The sequence below is a fragment of the Wyeomyia smithii genome, chromosome 3, assembly GCF_029784165.1.
Source record: "Wyeomyia smithii strain HCP4-BCI-WySm-NY-G18 chromosome 3, ASM2978416v1, whole genome shotgun sequence".
NCBI lineage: Eukaryota > Metazoa > Arthropoda > Insecta > Diptera > Culicidae > Wyeomyia > Wyeomyia smithii.
The window spans coordinates 76186672-76205683 of record NC_073696.1 but is presented as its reverse complement, the minus strand read 5'-3'; the positions used below and the strand labels follow the sequence as shown (position 1 = coordinate 76205683).

General features: G+C 37.0%; 1 protein-coding gene across 2 annotated transcripts; it reads left to right on the top strand.

Moving 5' to 3' along the window:
• Positions 1–5638: 5638 nt before the first annotated feature.
• On the top strand, positions 5639–9386 carry LOC129732758 (actin-like protein 6A). Of its 2 annotated transcripts, XM_055693950.1 has the most exons (5): positions 5639–5966; positions 6026–6159; positions 6216–6437; positions 6493–7174; positions 7879–9386. In XM_055693950.1, exons 1-5 carry the CDS (start codon positions 5768–5770, stop codon positions 7938–7940), a joined length of 1299 nt encoding a protein of 432 aa, XP_055549925.1. In that variant the 5' UTR covers positions 5639–5767; the 3' UTR covers positions 7941–9386. The 2 variants fall into 2 exon arrangements, with proteins under 2 accessions (XP_055549925.1, XP_055549926.1); XM_055693951.1 differs by lacking the exon at positions 7879–9386 and having other exon boundaries at positions 6493–7728.
• Positions 9387–19012: the final 9626 nt, after the last annotated feature.

The window sequence follows — 19012 nt, the reverse complement described above, 5'->3', positions numbered from 1 at the left end:
ACATGTCGTGTATAAAATTAGAAAAAATAATAATAAATAAAATAAATAATCGTACATTAATTTGTCTAGTTTTCCTAGTCTAGAACTATAAATTGAACCTCCCTACAAATATCTTCATTGCCTTAGAGCAATAAACAACCAGCAGCGTACACGCAGATGCGGGAATGGCAGAACTCGCAAAAAATTGTATAGTTGTATGTGCTTCATATGCAGCAACTGTGAGTGGGGATAGATATAGAGGTAAGTGACTTTTCGCCTACGCACACTAGTAAACGTGTAAACCCGTGTAAATTTGCTTTTGTTTCTTGCAACCTGTAAATCATCGCAACTCGTTGCTTCGACTTTTATCACTTTTTCACCATTTTTGGTCGATTATATTTAGCACCTTCTTCCGAATTCTGATCACGAATGAGAAAATTTATTCAGAAATAAGTTTAAAAACATTTAATGAGTGTTCAACAGAATTTTTGTCTAGCTGCTAAAAACATAGCATTGCAAACAAAACAGCTGTTTATAAATATTTTCCCCAACTAGTGGCACTAACACATTCGTACGTAAAAAAGGTTTATACATGTGCTCCACATTCTGCAACTGGTGACTTTCAGAAAGCGTATAAAACTAGCCAAGCAGAAGAGGAGAACGCGAGCGGGACTGGACGACACACAAACCGGAGGAAGGACTATGGATGTCGCGGAGGGCCCCATCGATTCGGCAACGGATGTACAGGGCGGAGGACCTGGACATGCTGCGTGCAGGCGGCCGGTACCGGGGTTGATACAAGCATGTTAAGCTTAGGGATACCATCCGTCCTGATTTAGCAGGACATGTCCTGATTTTAAGATCATATTTGGTCGTCCTGATTTATTTTTCATATTCTAGCATTTGTCCTGATTTTCCTAAGACATGCAATTATCTTCAATCACCAAGCTCATATTTCAAGGCACAAGACAGTAAGTTTTTAACAGAAACGTGAATGTTGCCTGATATTAGAAATTGTTGGAGATTGCCCAGTATTTTTTTTTTTTTCATTTCTGGTTGCCAGTTCGAATTCGTCGCTGGAAAAATAAAAACAAAAGGACATTTTTCTTCGATAAAATACTTGAAGTAACATTTTATGAGGTGAAATTGTAAAATTTGAAGTGATGACCGTTTTGCGGGCTAAAGCAATAAAGGGGCCTATTACAGTCAACGAGGTGAGCAGCGAGTTACTCGCCTGACCAATTTAGATATAACAGATGGTGAGTCGGCTCGTCTGCGAAACTGCTCCACTCAGCTGTCACCAGCCAAGTTTCACTCGCGTTTCCCAATACAACATTTTGCTCGTCACTGACTCTAGGCGAGACAAATTGCTCGCCTCGTTTCTTGTAATCGGTCCCAAAATCAGGAAAAATCTATAATGCAGAATTGAAATATCTGGGAGATCAGATATTAAACCTGTCTATCTTAATACATGTTCAATAATGTGAATAATTCTGCTAAATCTCGATACCTAACCACACAACGCTCAATGCGTAAATTATTTCTTTGGTTAAGCCTGAGTGAAGTGAATAGTGTTGAACATTTGACAATTTTTATATTTAATTTTAAACAGTTTACGTGTGCTGAATTCTTTGGGGACATAGGTACAAATTCCTAAAACTTCAAAGTTGATAAAATTGGATCGTTCGAGATACATGTTGAGTAAATTAACAACCGAATAGCATTTTGAAGTGCAAATCACATACCACCAGTTTGAACCAGAATGAAAATAATTTGGATCAAATTTGTGCCGAAAAAATAGATGTCCTGATTTGTACCTCTGACCAGATGGTATCCCTAGTTATGCTTCATCATTTACTCAACCGGACCCAATGCAGGCTGCAGCCGACAACGCTGGCTGCTAGTGGACTACCAATGGACAGCGTCGAGACAAATTTTTAAGCATCCGCTTGCTCTCCGGATCACGACACTGGCCTGACAAGCCAGTCGTCGTAGGTTCGAGTCTCGGCTCGGGAGAGAATGTTAGTGTTAGTAGGATCGTAGCGTTAGCCCCGCAATTGTCCTGTACACTTAACAGTTGGCTGCGAAGTCTGTGTATAATAAACAGAAGGTCGAGTTCCGATACGGAATGTAGCACCAAGGCTTTGCTTTGCTTTACTATGTCTCGATAATTACTATACTCGGATCTATGTCCCTTCTTGTAGATAGGGCATATGAGTCCTTCCAACCAGTCCGTCCGTCCGTGTTCCTCAAACCATACCCTTAGGATAATCTGGTGAATTGCCAATTGAGTGTCATTCTAGTGTCTAGAAATCTGTAAACAACTCTTCAATTCACAGAATCGTAAAAAAAGCTACGAATTTCGTACATAACCGTACGGGTTAACAAACAGACATCAACTGTCAAAATTTGCACAATATCCAGCTTTCCACGAGCGGTAATGGCGGACAATGGATGCAGCCCATTTTGACGTCTTCGCAGTAATCGCAGTAACGGAGTGAAAATATAAAAATACTGCGAAGTAGCATAGCATAGTTCATTTTGATCCGCGCATGATGAAATTTTAATAATAAAGCACCCATTGTTTGTTTAAGTGGCTATGCTATGTTACAATGTTGCTATGTATGCTACTCAGTTACTGCGATTTAAAATTACCTGACCTACAGAAAACGTTAAAATGGGCTGCGTGCACTGTTCGCTATTTTGCTCGTGGAAAGCTGTAAAAAATAACATTCACTTAACCCTCTAGTGCCCAAATTAATTTCTAGACGGGGTTCGGTAAAATCACCATGAATCATTATAAACACTTGTAATGTATTAATTGAAGCTTTTTAGAGGTTTGACTGAAGCCCGCCAAAAGGCGGCATTGGGCACTAGAGGGTTAACTGCATTATGTTTTCTCGGTAAAGTTAAATACCGAACTACTTGAAAACATTTTCGTTTGCCGTTGTTCTGTAGAAAGTTTACTGAGAAATCGGAAACCAAACGTGTTTACCGGAGAATCTTAAATTTGTTTACAAAAAAAATCCGTAAAACAACAACTTTCCGAACTCAGTAAACTAAAATACCGAATCTGAAACCTGACATCATTTAACCAAGATTTCGTCGATCGTATGAAGCGCTTACAGAGATTCTGAAAAATAGAACTATCAAAATAACGAGTGTTTTATAAAACGAGATTCGGAATTATTTCATGAATATCTCGATAAAATATTACCTTAAATTATCTTGTTAAAGTTTGGCAGGTTTGCAATTTTTGGTATTACAGAATCTCGGTATTTTGATGTAACACCGAGATTTTTACCGAGAATTTTACCGAGATCTCAGCTGTTGAAATCTCGGAAATCTATTTTATCGTACTCGGTGATAATATCTGAGTATGTATGGAAGCAAATTTAGTTTATTATGAAAGTCGTTCATATCCGTATGGGTTTGCAAATCGATGCCTACTGGTGAAATTTGCATAATGCGAATTTGATTTTTTATTATTTGCATTGATTGATTGTTAAAACTAAATCCGTTTACGGTTCATTGTCTTCTAAGTTATTACTAAATTTATGTTCTTTATGTTTTAGAAAGTTCTTGAGCCTATTGGAATTCCACTCAATCTAGCTGTGTGCTTAGTTAGTTTAATATGCCAAAAACTTTGTACAAATTACTTTAGGATACTGTTGTTTGAATGATATCAAAGATGACTTGAACAAGATATCGGACTCTTGCAGAATTCATCGGACATGATTGTCGCTGCGCGTGAGCAAAAGTCGAACTAATTTATAAACTGTTAATATGATGTATACTTAACGTCAAAATCAACTGACGACAAGGCTAAGACATGATTACTGAAAGGTGAAAATTTTTTTTCAGTATCCATGTGCTGCCATCCGAAAAATGATAATAATGTGTACGAATGTTTAGTTGTCAAGCATGAAACTTTCCGGAAGAATTAGGAATTTTTGGCGCATCATTTTAAATTAAACGTACCATCAGAACGTCCTGATAACCGCTATGAACACGCTCTGCAGCCAAGTTTTCCACTTTTGCCGAGGATAATAAAGCGAAGATCGGGTGCCCCGGTGAACCTGACTATATGTACAACGGTTCTGAAACCTGGTTTGCAACATATCAAACTTTAAGTTTTGGTAGAATGAGTCCTGAAAATAAATATAACCTCTCAATATAAACCCCCACTCTGACAGTCAATTTCACACTTTTCTTTCGTACTTTGAAGTGCAAAAAATATGGCAATAGCTAAAGTGCAAAAAATGACAATATAATTAACATGCATGGCTCAGCTCAACGATCAATGACGGACTATGCACGATAAATCGGTTTTGCTCATAGTGACAATTTTATGAGAATTTAAGTCATCAGATGGCAGCACTAACCGTCGGAAGTCGGTCGTGTTCAAAATGTATGAAAAACATGGAAGTTAGGTCTAGTTATTTGTGATAATATCCAACTTTCCATGAGCGGTAATGGCGGATGGATTTGATATTTAATGTAGGTTGTCAAACTATAGTTCATTGGACATTGCCATTAAACTGGTACTAATTGGATAGATTTGACATATAATAACACTAGTTCAATGGAAAAAATTATTGAGCTAGTAGTACAACCTATCATATTATATGTCAAATCCATTCAGCTAGTTTCAGTTCGATGGAAATATCCAATGAACTAGCAGTTTGACAACCTACATCAAATTACAAATCTATCCGCCATTACCGCTCATAGAAAGCTGGATAGTTCCTTTGTCACATTCACTTCCCCGAGTATCTCAGTTATTGATTTCTTGACAAATAAATTGGTGTGCATGAAACGCAATTAGTAATTTCGTATGTATTTTGGCAGATTCATGATGTACTTGCAATTTTCATTCGTTAAGGCTCTAATACACTCTTTGACCAAGCGTCAAACATTTGTCACTTTTTGACAGATAAATATTTGGTCAAAGATAATTGTTTGTCACTCTCCAATTTTTTTATGGAGTAAACACGAGCATACAATAATCATGATGTCAAATGCATTTGACCATTGTGTCAAAAGGTCAAATGTTTGACCACGTTAATACAGGCTTAACGCTATTTGGAGTTCCAAGCGAAGTGAAAATTTCATACAAAATGTTTATTTTTTCACGCTCGTCAAAAATGCAACCAGCAAAAATTTCACTTCGCTTGGAACTGTAAACAAATTCGATCCAGCGAAATCGAAGGTTGTGGATCTCATCTTTTTCAATTGGGTTTACATATTTCACGCATGCAAACGCTAGTGAAAAAAGCAGCGGCAACCGAAAACTTGCGTGTGTTTATATTTTGTCAGTTGCAGCCAATTTTCACTTCGCTCGGAGTGTAAACTCGTGAATTTCGCTTTACTTAAACTGTAAACTGCAGGCTGGTGAAATACCTGCGTGTTTCACAAACGGGTTTTCATGATAGATTTCGCAAGCGAAAATTTACGCTTTTTCACTTGTCAAATTTTTCACTTCGCCTGGAACTGTAAACTATACCTAACGTTAAACTCGTTCACGAATTTTACCAACCTGGAACCAAATCAAAGCCTGTGACGTACTTTCTATATGATGCCTTTCCATCAGATTTATACACAACCCTGCTCCCTGCGCGTGTGTCAAACTTTTTTTTGTTTTCTCTGCAGCTGTCATTCAATAAAAAGTAAACGAAAAGTGTGAAGTGACGCCGGTTTGGTTAGATGATTTTCACAATACAAATTGCTTTCTAAAAGAACCATCTTGAATCTAGATAGAGAAACTGTGACATAACTGACAATTGCAATGAGCGCTGGTGGAATGTTATATGGTGGTGACGAAATCGGTGCGCTCGTGTTCGATCCGGGTCACCATTCGCTGCGAGTTGGTTACGCACAAGAGGATACCCCGAAGGCAGAGATTCCCTCTGTGGTCGGTGTTGGACCGGGTGATGTTGCTCTGAATACCGACTTGGAAACGAAAGCGGACAATAATGTCAGCAGCAGTAAGTGGTATTGAGTATGAAATAGTATAAAATAATTTTGATTACTATTTTTCTTGTAGCAAACAAGTACTATGTTGATACCACGTTCGTGAGTGTTCCGAGGTCAAGCATGGAAATCCAGACCTACATGAAAGATGGTATGGTGGACAACTGGGACTTGTTTGAGAAAGTGTTGGACTATGTCTACGCCAAAGTGAGTATCGTGGATGGAAAAGTTTCTCAAAACTAGGTATAATTCGATTATTTTAGGTTATTCAATCGGAATCAATGTATCATCCGGTTCTTTTTTCGGAAGCGGCTTGGAATGTGCGTAACAACAGAGAACGTTTGACGGAGCTTATGTTTGAAAAATATAGTGTTCCTGCATTTTTCTTGGTTAAAAATGCCGTTCTCGCCGCTTTTGCCAATGGTAGAGCAACGGCTTTAGTCGTAGACAGCGGTGCCACACACACTTCGGCGGTTCCAGTTCACGTAAGTCGCTTTACAGTTTGAGTTGAATATTGCATCCAACTTGTTTTATTTTTAGGAAGGATATGTTTTGAGCCAGGCTGTGGTTAAATCTCCTCTGGGTGGCGATTATCTTTCGCTTCAATGCCGCCAGTACTTGGAGAGTCAGAACATTGATCTGACCCCTGTTTACGGTATCGCTGCAAAGGATGTCATCAAAGAGCGTGATAATGCTCGTTTCACCCCGCGCCAATTGCCAGATAAATTGACTGCATCGTGGCAGCAGTATATGTTGAAAGGTTTATTGCAAGATTTTCAAATGTCAGTAGTGCAGGTACTGGAAACTCCTTTTGACGAACGAACTGCAGCGCAAATCCCAGCTGTTCATTACGAATTCCCCAACGGTTATCATCAAGACTTTGGTCCTGAGCGGTTCAAGTTAGCCGAGAGCCTGTTTGATCACACGATGCTGGGAGCTGGCCAATTGGCATCCACTAGCGTAGGAATGTGCGATGCCGATGTACGTTTGTCTCTGTACGGCTCGGTGGTAGTTACCGGTGGAAATACACTGCTGCCCGGATTTCCGGAGCGTTTGAATCGGGATCTACAACATCGCGCGCCATCGAACACGCGTCTGAAAATGATCTCTGCGAATGGGTCTGTCGAACGGCGGTTTGGTGCTTGGATTGGTGGCTCTATTTTGGCCAGCATCGGTACATTCCAGCAGATGTGGATTTCGTCTCAGGAATACGAGGAGTCCGGTAAGAGTCAGGTGGAGAGAAAGTGTCCCTAAATGGCAAGATTGTAGAGCAAACAGCGTCAGCTACACATGAAACATTGATTGCAGTGTGTAAAATTTATATAGAATTTTAGTTTTCAGACTATGAAAGTTTGCTTCTCTAAACTAAGTTGTTTAGATTTTTTTTTACTTGAAAAGAAAACTATTAATAAGGTGATGCGCGATAGGTTCCGCTGATATGGCCTATCAGTACGCTAGACAGCCATTAATAGTAAATTTACCATTCAGTTATCAAGTGATTTTTGTTTGATATTCAATCATATAATCTAAACATTAGCGCATGTCATGTAACCCCTTCAGTGCTCTCAATGATAGTTGAAATCTAGATTGAGCCGGCGACTGATGGACTTTGTGTTTGATGTTTTGATTCGTGTTTAAAATGCATATCTCGCGTTTTCCCGATTAACATTCCATCTAACTGGCAGTGGATTGGAAAGTTGTAACGATTTCCCTGTTTTGAACAAATAAAACATCTTATAATAAAGTGCATTTGTGCACATGCATCTCAATCAACAATCGTCTCCAGTGTATATTGTTTTATACAGGTTTATTAAAAATATGTCTCAAGTTATCTAGAATATCGACTGATTCACAATCTCTATTGTTTTTATCTCGTTCCATTGTTCATGCTAATGTGGATAACTCATTTTTTTGCTTTAAAAACAGTTCATAAGAGCGGCGATTTGGACAATTTGGACAGACGGGATCATACATTAGGAATGTGTTAGTGTTAACTGTGATGTTCGATTCTACGCAGTAACATGCCCACTTGTAGGGATAATGGTATAATATGTGTCATTGGTAGGTAGACAATATTTAGGGGCGTCATGCCTTGAAGACGCCATGGAAAGTTACAGGAGCGTACTGTCGAAACCAAGCCAAAATGGCGTAATAATATTGTCGTTATGCTCACGTAGTTTTGTTCAGGAACGAATGAAATCTACCGTTTTTTATGTGTCTTGTATTGAGGTCACGAAAATATACTGTGATGATCTGAGAGTGAGAGTGCCAATAATTTTTTTTTTAATTTTCCATGCTGCATGATAAGTTCAGCGATAAGATTACTCTAGCTGAGATTCCGCTTTTTATTCTGGATTTTATTCCATTGGATATTTTTCCCAAATTAGGTTGTAGTTTTGTTTGAAATCTATACATTTCCCCGAAAACAGAATGTGTCGATTTTTGTATAAATTTCAATATTGTACATATATTTACAGGAAAATTTGCATATTTGGCATCTCTATACACCAGTGATTCTCTAGAATTTAACCTGAAAGTACTTCCTCTCTATTGTTGATAAATATGTGAATTTTCATTTGTTTTTTATTATATATTATGTTAATCGTTATCATTGCCTAAAATTGCCAGGATAGGGTAGGATATTTTGGTCTCGGTGCTTTTTGTACTATTTCTCTCTGCATGTACGCCTTCTAGGAATCGCATTTTTTCGAAATTATACAACCGGAGAATCAATTATGTTCCAATAATAACAAATATGTATGACAATATTATTTGTGCGTGTAATTTAATATTTTTCGTAGTTATTTTTTCTATTTATTTATTTCTTTTAGTAGGGCTTTAACCATAATTTTGTAGTTTTTTTCTAATAATAACTTATTTAGGTGCAGTAAAGTGGTGAAGTTATTGTATATGAAGAAAAGATGAGAAAACCAAGTTGTACACCCAAAAAAGCACAAAAATGTCCTTCCGCAAAGGAGCGCACAAACTCGTAACACTTTCAATGTGTGTGCGGAAGAAACAGGAACACACATTCGTGCTGATTGTTTGTTTGGGTTAGAGCTGGCTCGGCTCAATCGCTGCTGACGTCTATAAAAGTGTTCCTTTCTGCCGGTTTCGGATTCAATCGTATGTCATCACTGCGACGCTAAAGGTCAGAGTCGTGCCTGTGACCAGTGCTCCATTTTCTGGTTGTTTTGTTTTTTTTTGTGAGTGATTTGCATTTGCCCTTTCGGCCGAAAATTCAGCATCCATCACATTTGCTTGCCGATAAACCTGAACAATCGAAGCCACAGTCAAGTTTTTTTAATTATTATTATTTCGGTGATAAGAAACTTTGTAGTGTTGTGTTGCTACCTCAGGACTGGTTGCGGAAATAAAAAAAAGATTGGTGCATTAACGCGTGATACTTGCATACAGGTTTATTGTTATTTCATTTGGGTAAGTATACTTACGTTTTGATAGATAAACTGCTTTTTACAATTGATATTAAAGTTCTAATGATAAGTGGAAATTATATTGCGTTAAAAAATGGCTGTTCCTTGTATGGGTAAAATATATGACAAACGATAATATCAATAGAAAATTATTGGTTTTTTTTTCAAGGAAAATTACCAATGTAATGCAACAAAAACATTGCTTTAGTGTGAGTGGCACACTTCTGTGGTAACCGAGGAAGCCGAAACGAGCCATGTTTTGTCTTGCGTTTCATAAAAACAATTTTTTAAATTTCACTGCGCCTTCTTCTATACAAACATACCAACACAGACGGGTACAAAATTGTATTCCTTTAGTTCTCTTTCTTTGTTTCATTTTGTTACATAGCTTGTAGCTTATTTTAAAACTACCTGCATTGGTTTTGAGCGTTTTGTTTTGAACCACACTTCCTATTTAGTATTAAGGAATTTTTCCATATTGTTGCAGTGTAACACATATACCAGAAATGCAGTAATTTTCCATCGCCCTTTTAAAGCATTTCTGTTCATGATATTACTGAATTCAATTAACACAATTTAAGTTATGGCCTTGACATTCATTCGAAAGAAATTTAAATTTGAACATACGAACGAAAATGGAATATAAATCACCAATTCGTGTCAATTTGTTTATTTAATTCATGCCAAAAGTTTTGAAATTGATTAGCAATTCGAATAGAGTTCATTGTTTTTAACAAAAAAAAACTTGTTTAACTTTAAATACTATTTTGCTAGAATTATTTTCTCATTTTTTTATTACTAGGAAAATGTGTTTGAATCGACGTACGGTTTTCCTGATTTCCAAGTTTTTTGTTTGATAAATGAAACTGATACTCTTTCGAACAGAAATCGAAACTTTTACTTTTTTCAATAAACGCTATACACACATATGGAATTGAAAAACGTTTTCTAAATTTTTGAGGAGTTGTTTATATATATATTTCATATAATATTGTAATTGAAAATATTACTTCACGTTATCATTAGTCAAATTCAATGCCATCTCGAAAAACAAATCAAACAAAAGGGATTATGGCCTGGTGAAAAATGTCTGTACTTAAGCTATTTACGAGGTATGACGCAGCGTGTAGCGAACGTGCCACCCCACAGTGGTTTAAAATTGCAATGTCGCGAACTTAATTCTATAGTGCTTAAGTGCTTTACTTTAGGACTATAGTGTCTTCGAAGCAATTGTTTGTATTGAAATTGCCCACATGATGGTGCTATGCAGAGATGCCAGACTTTTTTTTGGCAAGTCTGTATAATCCATAAAAATGTCTGTATAAGTCTGTATACCGCTGCGAAAAAAAGTTACCGATACATTGATACCTAATTATTTGTCGACCTGTCAGATTGTTTTGTTTTATTGCTTGTTTTGATTGTTCTTTTTCGAGTCTATCATAGTTGGTCGATTAATCGATAACTAATTTATCTTTTAAATCTAAGTAACACATAGAAGTAAGAGTCTTTCCCGTGACAAAAATCGTCGTTCGTCGTAATGTAGCTAAACTGATACATGATGGCAGAAGTCTCGCGGTTATAAAAATAGTACCTTCAAGGTTTGGGACATTTTAAGCAATTCTTCAACGTTGGATATTGCTCCGAATAGAACAAACGGTCTTTTCACCAATAAAACCTGCATGGCAATCGATCGAGACAATCAGCTGTTTGTTACTGGGGGCGAAACAGGCAGATTAGTGCCCACGGGGCCGATAAAAACCCCGATAGCCTGACTCGATTCCCGTTGTCATGATTTCACTCTCAAAAACGCAAGATTAATATGTTCAGCAAAGTGTTCAGTTCCTAGTTCACTTTTTCCAGCAACGGCTACAGTGACTTTTGGTTTTTGTGTTCGTTTTTTTGTGTATACTGGTAAAGCCATTATGTAGAATATCAGATATCTGTGTAATATCTGTATTATACTAAATGTCTGTATAAAATCTGTAGGCTTATGCGTGTCTGTATCGCAACACAGAAAGTCTGTATAATACAGATTTGTCTGTATATCTGGCATCTCTGGTGCTATGCAACAATAGCCATAGCCTACTATGCAAAAAATAAAATTTCTAACTTTTTTGTTTCTGCATGAAACTAAAAGTTGTTTTCGACAAAAATGTAGATAATTTCATTACAAACAACTTTGCTAACAAGACTTTTGCTCTATATACTGTAGATTTTGAAATAACTTAAGTTTCGTATGACTATATTCATAAAATCTGTTTTTTGCTTCTAACTTTTTGGTTTGATTTTTTTCATAAACACACTGTTCTAGAGAATTCTAGGACTTATCATGTTTTAAAAATTTCATGAAGACACTATGTTGAAATTCCTTTTGGTTTAAAAGATAAAAGCAATATTAACAATAATTTACCCTATTTTCAACTGTGGATTGGAGAAAAAGGGGGACGCCCGGAAGAACACACTCACCGCCATTTTGAAGCTTCAGGTAAGTACTACAAAATGGTGGAAGAGTTACTCGTCCGACTTGTCACAATTTTGAGAAAGGGCGTTAAACATTTTCGTAGTTTTGCGTACTCTTCCTTCAGCGGAACGAGATATCTTCATAGTAATACGGTTTTGGACATTGTGTGTATGTATATATGATTGCGTATGTAAGTGTGTGTGTCTCTAAAATCGTATATATGTGAAAAATGAGTGTATGTGTGGTTCGTATTCAGATTCTCATTTCTAAATACTGCTAGGATTATGTAATAAATCTGGATGATTGTGTGTGATATCGCAAAAAGCCATGCAGTGTGTCTATCGTCAGCAAGCGGTTGTGAAAACCAAAAGGCAGGAGATAGAGACTAATACCAATTTGCTTTTTGCTTTTACACTTACGTATGATATCAGAGCATATGATTATACCTATCAATGAAAATTGCAGCAGGTTATCGGACTACTTCGGTAGTGAAGTTTTCGGCAGGTTTTCTACAGCATTCTAAATAATGCAAAACTTATAACGATATTCTTACTTATAGATATCTATACTCACATACACAGATATGCCCACACATATATTCACACACATACGTTCAGAGAGACACACACTTACATATGCAATCATATATACATATACAAAATGTCCAAAACCATGTTACTATGAAGAACGAGGTATTTCCGCTGAAGGAAGAGTACGCAAAACTACGAAAATGTTTAACGCCCATTCTCAAAATTAAGACGAGTCGGACGAGTAACTCTTCCACCATTTTGTAGTACTAACCTGAAGCTTCAAAATGGCGGTGAGTGTGTTGTTCCAGGCGTCCCCTTTTTCTCCAATCCACAGTTGAAAATAGGGTAAATTATTGTTAATATTGCTTTTATCTTTTAAACCAAAAGGAATTTCAACATAGTGTCTTCATGGAATTTATAAAAACATAAGTCCTAGAATTCTCTAGAACAGTGTGTTTATGAAAAAAATCAAACCGAAAAGTTAGAAGCAAAAAACAGATTTTATGAATTTAGTCATACGAAACTTAAGTTATTTCAAAATCTATAGTATATAGAGCCAAAGTCTTGTTAGCAAAGATGTTTGTAATGAAATTATCTACATTTTTGTCGAAGAAAACTTTTAGTTTCATGCAGAAACAAAAAAGTTAGAAATTTTATTTTTTGCATAGTAGGCTATGGCTATTGTTGCATAGCACCATCATGTGGGCAATTTCAATACAAACAATTGCTTCGAAGACACTATAGTCCTAAAGTAAAGCACTTAGGCACTATAGAATTAAGTTCGCGATATTGCTATTTTAAACCACTGTGCACCCGCCTGGAATAATCTATAGCAATTTCCTATCTAATCAATTATCATTTCGCACGTTTTTAACAACAACAGCAACCTCCTTAGCACTTGGTAACACACCCACATAAACGATTCAAGTGTTTTGGGAATATCCAATGTAATAAATCAATCCTGTGTCCACATAGGACCCTCTCCCGCTCACGAGGTTTTTCATGATTTAAAAATACTTTCCGGGTCAATTAAGGCAAAATGCTTTGCAGGGTACTTGAAATGACTGTAAAACATTGTATTTTGAAGAAAAAAGCGAATTTTGAAATGGTGCTCCAGAGCACCTATGAGCACAGCAGGGACATTTTTTAAAACACGAAAAAAAAAATTTCTGATACTTTTTGAACTATTTATTCAAATGCTATAGAAAATAATGAAAACAACGTAGTTTTCGAAAAAAAACTTAGTTTATATCTATTTGATGATTTATTTTTTATTGAGTAAGGAATTTTCTAGGCTACAAAATTGGCTCTCACTGCATCGATGTAAGGACGAATTTTGAACAGCTTGTCATATCCGAGTTCTCCTCTTTTCTTCATCTCTGAGTTGTCATGTACCTAGATTTTGACTTGCAGCTTTTCCCAAAAATGGTAAGTTTTCGTTTTTGGTCCGCTTTCAATGCGTTTAGACCCACTTTCATTTCTTTCTTGGCCCGTTTTGCTGGTGTCTCTACTTCTGCCTGGTTTGTCTCGGAAAAATACTCATGAACTTCATCTGGTAATGGATCTATCGCAAACATAGCGACTTCATCTTCGATGTCGCTACCCATCTCATCAGCTTCTGATTCATCCTCTTCTGGAATCACCACGTAGTGAGAAGAACGGCCAGCAAAAATATGAAATCAGATATATAGTTTATTTAGGGCCATCGGTTTTTTTTTTGTCTTCTGTATGCCCAGTGGTGCTCTGAGGCACTATTTAAAAACTTATGGAATAAGTGAACAAGAACAAAAACTGTTAATTTTATGGACCGTTACGCTCAATGAACAATAGATCTACGTAAAAGTTATTTCTATTATAAAAACGAATAATGAATGTTTTAGAAAATCCGTTGCTAAAAACACACATTATTTTTTATCGTAAAATTCGGACTTTCTTCTGTAGTTTTCTTGATAACAGTTCAAACATTGAATCAAGCTGACATTTGATATGCCAAGTTGAAAGTACATTAGAAATGCAAGATTTTGTAGAAAAATTCAAAATAAGAATTCAAAATAATTTATTTTTTGTCGAGGTATAGTCATTACAATCCTTGGTGCTCTAGAGTCACCATGAGCGGGAAAGGGTTAAATGTCGTTTTTGTCGTTGAATGTTTTATGAATCGAAAGTACAGAACTGTTTATTTTACTGCACTCGGTAATTATACCAAAATGTAGCCAGTGACAATATTTAACTACTCGCAAGTCGATTCTCAGTTATAGTTGAACTAACGACGACGAACGAAGAAAAGAATGTCAGGTTACGAGTCTGAATGTAGCGTCCAGGCTTTGCTTTCGAACGCAAACCCAGGTGGTCTTGTGTGATGTTCAGTTCACCGGTAATTCATACGATTGATCACTGAATTGGTGACGCTTGTACTTATTTATGACGCGAGATCAACGCTGGGATACTTGTCATGCTTAGTTCTCACTCAAAATTGAAGGTTGCGTATCAAATGCTGCAGTAGGATACTTGTAACGAAAGACAAACAACTGCAATGGGTGTGGCTCATATATACGACAATCCTTTTTTCCAAGGTGCACAGGTGACTAGATTAATTATTCACACGGTTTGAAGCATTTATTGACAACCGCACTCCTGTTGGTTAATTTATCAAAGAACAGTGGTGACAGGAAAGTAAATAAAATAATTTGTTCAAGTTAATTTACTGTTCTTCTAAAAATAGCAAAACAATTCAATCATCTGCAAAACCTATATACGCCGTCTGACTCGTGCTTGCCTTCATTCAATAATGTCTGTAGAGTGTAGACCTTCATGACTAGCAACGAGTTATTGATGGTTCAAAGTCCAACTATTATGGAGTTTACAGCGCGCGTATTGCGCTCAATTTGTAACCGCTTGTGTACTCAACTGTCACATTATAAACCGGAGAATGTTCGATGAAAGCTTGGTTTAAATTTTTTAACATTTTTATTTTTACATTTTCGTGACGGTTGAAAAATGTGTTACGAAACTTTAAAATCATCCTATATTAGTGATTTCAATTTGTATGCTAGCCAAGTTTCTACTTCATCGATAATCTTTTTTTTCTCAATTTTCAGACTATATATTTCGTCACACTACCCTACAATGGACAATCTGAGAAATCTCTTCGGACAAGTGGCGAATCTTACTTCATCGAAAAACAATACAGCCTCGGGTTCCAGCAATCCATCCGGCACTGCGGGCTACGGCACCGCTGGCATGAACACCGGAGAGCGGCAACGGTCTATCAGCGGGGATTTTTCCAGCTTGCAGACACACCAAAATCGTACAATGAAGCAGTACAAAACGGCGGACCGGGATAGCTATTACTATATCATGTGAGTACATACTGTGTGTGGCTCTTTTTGTTTTGTTTCGTATGCGCCTGACGGGTCTGCAACCGCTTGCATATGAACGAACGGAATGTATGCAGGAAGTGAGAGTGCGTAAGGGTAGCGCAAAGGCAACATAGCAAAGACTTATGTTTCTTGAATACTTTAGAAAGGTCTATTGAGAAATAGTTAACTTTATTTTTCAAACGTATTAAAGTAAGTATTGTTTCAATACAACTTTGCTAAACATATTGACGAAGAAATTTCTTATAAAACTTTCAAGAATTCTAACAGATAATAAATTCAATAAAGAATTCAGGAATTATTGCTCAAATATTCCTATAATTTAGGTTAGTGCTAGTTTTGCCATCAAAATGCGTGTTAAAACTCAAAACGGACGCATTAACTAACACGCAAACTGGCCAATGAAGTCAACTTGTTTTACAACTTTGTTTGAGTACGAAACAAGTTCTAGCGTCAAGCGTTGGCAAGGCGGACTTCGTGCACTGCTGCTAGCGATGTCGTTTGTTGATTATGAAGTGCAAAAACATGTGACACTGTTTGAAGTGTAGGCTGTACAGATGTTGAGTTTTATACATATTTCTCGGTAAATACACATTGGGTGGCATACTATCGCAAGAAATGTAGTAAAAAGTTTCACTATGCACACCTAATCATGCACAAATTACCCAGATTACTAATAGTAAGTAAACAAAATGATGCCTGCTAATCTGTTGGTAAAAAAGGTGAATTGGCAAAATTCAATTTAATGCGAATTTGATAGAAAACTCACTCATTACTTGTTTCTGAGCTACAAATAGGTTCTCATTTACAAACAAATAGGTCTGCATTTACAAGGAGCACAAAAAGTCACAGGAATGGTTAGAAAGCTAAAATCTTTTTAGGGCAACTTTTATTCACTTTGGCGACTAGTGTATTTTTGAAAACATCGAAATCACGTTGAGTTGCAATTAAAGGTGTCATTGAGGGTGAATGTACCCCTTGAAAATTTTTATCTCTAAAACACCCTTGAGCTACGCATTAGAGCAGTTCATATATCATATAGCAGTAGGGCTCTCATGTTTCTTTCGCCGATTCCGCATAAGGCTTTCACTCCATTATGTTCAAAATGTTGCGGTTTGAACATAGTGCAAACGCACTTACTCTTTCATTTTTGCTCACATTATCCAATTTTTTTAAAACTTTCTAGTTACGCGTTTTATATGCATTCGTACATTTTTTAATGACTTTATTAGATTAGTGACGTGCAAAACTATAGAGGCATCACATCTCTCTGCGCGTGCTTTAAGATGATGGAAATAATTGTTAACGACATCCTTCTCGCTAGCTGCAAACAATACATCACACCGGATAACAACTAATTTAATCGAGTTCTCGTCGACTTGCTTACGAAACATGAGTAACGATACTCAAATAGACGCTGTATATACCGATCTGAAAGCAGCGTTCGATCGAGTCGATTTTTTTGAGCTAAACTTGGAAACTTTGAGCTTTATTCGCTTTCGTGCAATGGGTTGATTCCTATTTGATGAATCGATGAATCGGTGTGAAGATAAGAATTAAGTTTTCTGCGCAGTTCACGAAAGTTTCTGGAGTCCCGCAAGGTAGAAACCTAGGACCCCTACTTTTCAGCAACTAGTGGATATTTTCATACAATGGTGTTCTAGAAACTCTCTTTCTGTAAGCGTTCAAGCGGACAAGGAAGTCAATCTTATTTGACTATACTATCGGCCTTTATCTAGAGTGACAAAAATTTGAGATCTGGGAGTTAAAAGAGTTCAAACTGAAATACAGAATATGAATGAAATACAGAGATTATCGCTAAAGCTAATCGATAGCTCTGATTCATATTTCAGATAGCCACCGAGTTCCATGATTCGTTATGTTTTAGAGCGTTGTATTTCTCTCTAATGCAGTATGTCTTAGAATTCTGCTCCGTGGTATGGTATCCATTCCACAATTGAATCCGTGCAACGTAAATTTGTACGATATGCGTAAAGATCTCTTAGCTAGCTCCATTCATTGGTAAAGTGTTTCTAGATGAAATCGATGCTCCGAGAATCCGCGACCACCTGCATATATATGCCCCCGAACAATCTCTTAGACCAAGATCCCACTTGAACCTGCCTCAAGGCAATGCACAATATGGTCATTTCGACCCAATCCCTTCATGTCAGCCAGTTTTAACACAGTGGCAGATGCGTTCGATATTAACCCATTCCCGGCGGTGAGAAATCAGTTTTTACCTTACAAAATGAGCTTTAAACCCTTATTACTCATCAACTATATGCACAATTGACATAAACTGTAATGCATATTGAAGCTCAATCTGTTCTTCAACCATATTAAATAGTTACATCGTGCCAATTTTCAAGCATAATTGTTAAATTTAAAATCGAAATTTGAATGTCAGCTGATGCCATATGGCATCACCCGCCGGGAATGAGTTAATGTGACTAGTGCAGCTATTGTATTAAGTTATACATTAAGACACATATTCTGTTAGATAAATTTTAATAAATTATGACAATTATATAAAGGAAGGCAAACAAGGGGGCTGCACATTGTCTAAAGTTGTGTACCTATATACGAACGTTGTGTGCGAAGAGCATCAGTTTTTCGTCAATTTTGTAACCGTCAACAAGCGGAGACACATACCGTTGAGTCAAAAACATCATATCAAGAAGACTGGGAACTCTGCCTTAGATTGAGCGACAGTTTTGGCAGCGCAGTCTTTCGAGTAAAAGTAGAACTGACGCATGCTAGTGCTGGCGATGCGAATGCAAGCTGAACGCACAGGTTGGACTACCACATACGCCCAGTCTGTCTTCGCAGCGATGCAAACTTCCACCTTTGATAGATGGAGTGCGCTGTTTGATTTGACGAAAGCTTGTCATTTGTATGCGATCGATCCAGAGATGCTAGTCTTCTTGATATGATGTTTTTGGTTAAGTTGACACCGGAGATAAGCGGCATATCAACCAAGCTCAGACTCCCGTATGTTTGCTGTTACCAAAAGAGCTAGCCAAGTACTAAGGATTCGCAGATATTGCTAAAAAAAAGGTGTTATGAAATACACCAGCTCGAATTAAATTATTTCATTCCTCCTACAAATTACAATTCCAGTACAAATTACAGTCGGTCCTTCTCAAAGCAACAACAACGTTCTTGAAGCAACGTGAAATTTTCTTACCGAAATGTGCAGTTCTACGTTTATTCCAATCAATTTAAAAGTATATATAGACTGTTCCGAAAATTATA